A 5,109-nucleotide genomic window follows, 5' to 3' on the forward strand; every position below is an offset into this window, starting at 1 on the left:
AAAAATACAATTACCTAATATTTGATTATTAACTTTATTTATTTTAAAAAATATCATACTAATTTACTCACAATAAATTTATTATTACTCCAACTAAATACATTTTATTTTAAATAAAAGAGATGTTCAGATCCACACACTTTAAAATATTTTTTTTCTTAAAATCATATCAATAGAAGAACCACTTGAAAAATACTTTTAATGTTAAAATATATATTCCACAAAAAATTATTTCAATTGGTAAAATAAAATCTTGTATGTCACTCTCAAGTTACAACTATATATTTTTTTTATTTCGTAATTAATTCATATTATTGTCTCACTTATTTATAAAAAAATTATAATATAAAATTGTTGTTCATATTTATAAAATTAAAATTCTTAATATATATAAAACTCAATACAAAATAAATAAAAATTAATTAACAGCCGCACATCGCGCGGGTCTCAATCTAGTTTAGCTAATTTAGTAGGCTGAAAATCAACTTGACATCTTATAATTACATTGTATTTATATGAGAAATCAGAATGAAAGAAAAACACAGTTTTAACCTAACATTTTCTTAATTAACACTATTTTATTAGTTAACACAACGGACATAAAAGTATCTGAATAACAATGTTAAATTAATAAAAAAAATTAAGAGTACAAAATGCAAACATATGATCCAGCAAATTCATACAGGTTTATCTAACAAGTCATAATCAATAAAAACTTAGATACTCTTACTAATAGGAATCATAACTGAAGTAAATAAAGAAACAGAACATGAATCTCCGATTAGAATTTGACTTCCAGTGATGAAAACCTTTGCTACAGAGCTCTAGAAATTGTTTCGCTGTCAAAATTCTATCACAAGAATGTCCATCCCTCTTTTCTTTGCCTTTTTCCTTTAAATAGAAACAAAAACGCGTCAGAAAAGGATCCCATCGCGACCACGATTTTTCCAATAGATAGAGTTTTTTGTTAGTTTTCATTTGCAATAAGTCTCACCTCGTTTGAAGTTACTAAATTCTTGATATGATCAAGTTCGTAGACATACATCATGATATAAATTGCGCTGAAAACGCTCTTTTCTTCACAATTTCTTCACTTTTTCATATTTTTGCTTTGTTTCTTCATTTTCTTCCTATTTTTTTCTTCATATAACTTAATCAAAATTAATCAAAGACTAATAAAAACAACTACAAATACACGTACAATCCGACCTAAGATTTCTCCTGTATATCCTCCGGTAACTATTAGAAATGATGAGTCAAGTAATAGTTAGTTTACAATTATTTTTGCATTCTTCTATGCTATTAGGTATCCTTATTAGTAGCTATTTAGTGACATCTATACAATTAAGTCATAAAACTAAGTGCTTCCATTAGAGCAATTCATTTCTCAGTTCAACAAGTATTATTATTAAGTAATCTTCATTTTCTCTTCTTTTCCTTGACAGTAACATAACACATAAAACAATGTTACTAGTTAATCTTGCTTAGTGAATAACATGATACAGTTGTTCCTCAATATAAAATTCAAAAAGGAGCACTAATCTACTTTAAGAATATGAAAAAGAAAGGGACAAAATGGAAAATTTACAAGCATCATCACATTGTTATAAATGACAGCAAAATACTCAAACTATGATGGACTGGTCTCATCTCTCAAAACTCTCAAGTCTCCATCAAACACAGAGACACTTTCTCTTTGTCTCATTCTTCAACCACAAACAATTACCATCATTCAAATCACAAACTATTGTTTCACATCTTTGATTGATTCTATGTCTTCTGATCTCTATTCTTTTGCCACAACTTTCCACTCACATTCAACCTCAGAACATGATGGGACTCAAGATCTTCCATTTCTCTCTGATTCCTTCCCTTTCTTCAACAATACTCCTTCTAACCCATTTGATGAACCTCTTCTTCCTTCTCTTGATCCTTTCTCGCCTTCTTTTTTCTCTTTCTCTCCTCCAACTGATCAAAACCTCACCAGTTATCATCAAACTGATGGAAGCTTCTCAGATTTTGATCTCTCACAAGTTAAAAACGAGGATTCATCATCACAAATAAGTGTTGATTATTATAACAATAATCAGTTTCTTCCTCATAGTTACAGTGCTGTTGAGAGTGTATCAAAGTACATGCAAAGAAGCTTTAGCAGTAACTCTTTCGAAAACAAGCCGAGTTTTCTGTTCCAAACTCACCGCGATAATCTTATGGATTCACCGAAATTTCAAATGCATGATCTAAGCTCCTCCGAAAATAGTTTGAGAAGGGTTTGTAGCACAGGTGATTTGCAGGTAAATTCGTAGGTTTCTTTGTTTTAATCTTTTTCATTTGTGTGCTATTTCTGTATAATTTTTTTTTCTAACATGTCGAAAAATCAGAACATGAAAGAAAATAACATGTCTCCAAAGGAGGGAAATTCGCAAGAGGAATCGAATTTCAAAGTAGGGCGATACAGTGCTGAAGAAAGAAAGGAAAAAATTTCGAAATACAGAGCTAAGAGAACACAGAGAAACTTCAATAAGACCATTAAGGTAATCAAGATTATAATGTAAAGTAATTATGAAAATTTGATTAAGAAGAAGAAGATTCTAACTTCAAAATTTGTTGTTTATGTCATCAGTATGCATGTCGAAAAACACTAGCAGACAATCGACCGCGCGTACGTGGGAGGTTCGCGCGTAATGACGAGCCCAACGAGATTCCTAAGGTTCCTTGTAGAGACGAAGACGAAGTCGATTTTTGGGTAAATAATATTACTAACTATATTAATTCGGACATATTACCTTGCACGATGTTGATATAATATTATTGTCATCGTCGCGTAATGTAATAATGTCAATTGTTATATAAATTTTTAGTATTTTTGAAAACGCTAGAAAATATTTAATAAAGATATATATTATTATGTTGAAATAACAATGTGGCTATTATGTAGATGGAAGAATTGAGGTTATATGAAGATGATGTGACAGTGGGAGCAGCCGAACAATATCTGAAGAGTAATAGTTATGGAGTTAGTCAATTTCAGTACTTTGGATTATGAGTTTTTAGTGTTAGGATAATGGAAGAAGAATCTTTAGACTTTAGGGTCGATCAAAGTGGAAGTGTTTTCTTTGTAATGTTTTTTTGTTATATGAAAAAATAAAATATATGAATAAGTCACTCACATGGAATCTCAGATGTTTTATATGGTCAATATGAAATTTGGTTGTTGGAGGGTGCCCTAGATAGATAGCTAGTTTATAGTTGCATTAATATTCCACTTCTTTTTCTTTTTTTTGTATTCAAAGATATGATTTATCAATTGTTTAGTGAATGTATATTGAATTCCATAATCATTGGTAGGCATGCTTTTATACATTCAATCTTGTTTGACATGGGGAATAAAACTACTATATTATTTTATTAGAATTTTTTTCATTATTTTTATACTGTGTATAAGGAACATTAAAAGAAATACATTTGATTGCGAGCGATTCAATTTATTGGAATATAAAAACGTTGAGAACCTATTGAATAAGATTAACATTACTTAAGACTCGAGATAAGATCCGATATTAAATAAGATTAACATTACTTAAGACTCGAGATAAGACCCGATTAATAAAATAGATAGTAGTAAAAACGACTCTTTCCGATAAGAGTTGCCAACAAATATTTAAAATAGGAGAGATCGAACATCTTCAAATAAAAATATTTTTATTCTTTTTAGCGACATCTTTTTGTTCAAGAGTGCCGATATGTATGAATTCTTGGATAATGTCGTGTTTACTAATGAAGTTGAAAAAAGACATGATTGGCATATCTTTTACTAATGTTAGAGTGAAATCATTTTATACCTTTCTCAAATTGTATTTGTATCATACTCCAATTGGATTAATAATTTTGGTATTTCTGATTTATTATAAAAAAAATCAAGTTATTCGGATTCATTCATCAATAAAAAAATAAATTCTTTTGCATCAAAAATATTAGAGAGAGGAAAGTCTTTTAACATCAAAATAAATAGTATTAAATGGTTTAATACTTTTACAAAAACCGAAAGAAAAAAAAACACAATTGTGTTTTGCTAACTAGCAAATATTGCCTTTAAAAAACTCGACATAAGGACAAAGATGAAAAAGCAGACTTAATAACATAAATTGGAGGATGTCCAAGGCGTTTGTAGTAAAGTCAATTTTACAAGGTAGGAGAGAAAAACTCGAATTGGAGATAAGAGAACAATACCTTTGGACATTTATCTCCTCTGAGAAGTAGTATATCTCTTCATTTTCTTTAGCAATTTCAATTATCCCCATGTCACAAAGTCCTAAAAAACACAATGAGAAGTAGAAAGATGTTACGTTGCAATTCTTATCATGGATAAGTTTATGGATGAAAATTAAAAGATTGAAAATTGTAGGAACATTAATCACAAAGTCTAACTTGAATGTCGCAAGTCAATATTTCTCGTGCCAACAACACGAATATAAGACCCCACATCAACATTGATACAATGAATATTCAAAGGTGAATTATAAGAGAATAATATTATGGAATCAAATGTCATATAATTAGCATCATCACAGTCAATAATCCAAATATTCTTAGAAATAGTACCACAAACTATAAAAGATTGGGATTACAAATACCAATAATTGTTAGTGGTGTATCGTAATTAATAACTTCTTCCATTTAAAAGACAACAACAAAGGATGTGTTGAACAAATAATTGAATAAAAACAATCGTAACAAAAAAATACTTCAAAAATAAATATGTAGGAATTCAATTTTTACCACATAAACTAAGGATGAGATATTAACAAACAAGTTGATGCTTGAATATTCGCAAAAAGAGGCCGATAATGCGTCACGTGTGGCACACACACGTATGACAGAGACTAGAGTGGATTTCACGACGTGTGAAACACACAAGCGGGTAACAAATGTGAAAGTGGATCTCACGGAACAAATAATGTCAAATAGTGAAGATCCAAACAAATAACTCAAACGATTATTGAAAATGATAACAAAAATTCTCATCGAAAAACGAAAAGAAAGAAGAAAAAACCAATAATAAAAATTAGAGTTTACGTGGAAACGTGTCCCAAAATTTGAGACCTTTGA

At 29.5% G+C, this 5,109-nt stretch overlaps 1 protein-coding gene across 1 annotated transcript; it reads left to right on the forward strand.

Annotated features, from left to right (window-relative positions):
* Positions 1-1,595: 1,595 nt before the first annotated feature.
* LOC127101452 (putative zinc finger protein CONSTANS-LIKE 11) lies at positions 1,596-3,408 on the forward strand. Its single transcript, XM_051038881.1, has 4 exons — positions 1,596-2,294; positions 2,382-2,534; positions 2,624-2,746; positions 2,939-3,408. The coding sequence occupies exons 1-4, from the start codon at positions 1,611-1,613 to the stop codon at positions 3,044-3,046; spliced, it is 1,068 nt and encodes a 355-aa protein (XP_050894838.1). The 5' UTR covers positions 1,596-1,610; the 3' UTR covers positions 3,047-3,408.
* The last annotated feature ends 1,701 nt before the right edge of the window (positions 3,409-5,109 follow it).

Source organism: Lathyrus oleraceus, chromosome 7, assembly GCF_024323335.1.
Source record: "Lathyrus oleraceus cultivar Zhongwan6 chromosome 7, CAAS_Psat_ZW6_1.0, whole genome shotgun sequence".
Taxonomy (NCBI): Eukaryota; Viridiplantae; Streptophyta; class Magnoliopsida; order Fabales; family Fabaceae; genus Lathyrus; species Lathyrus oleraceus.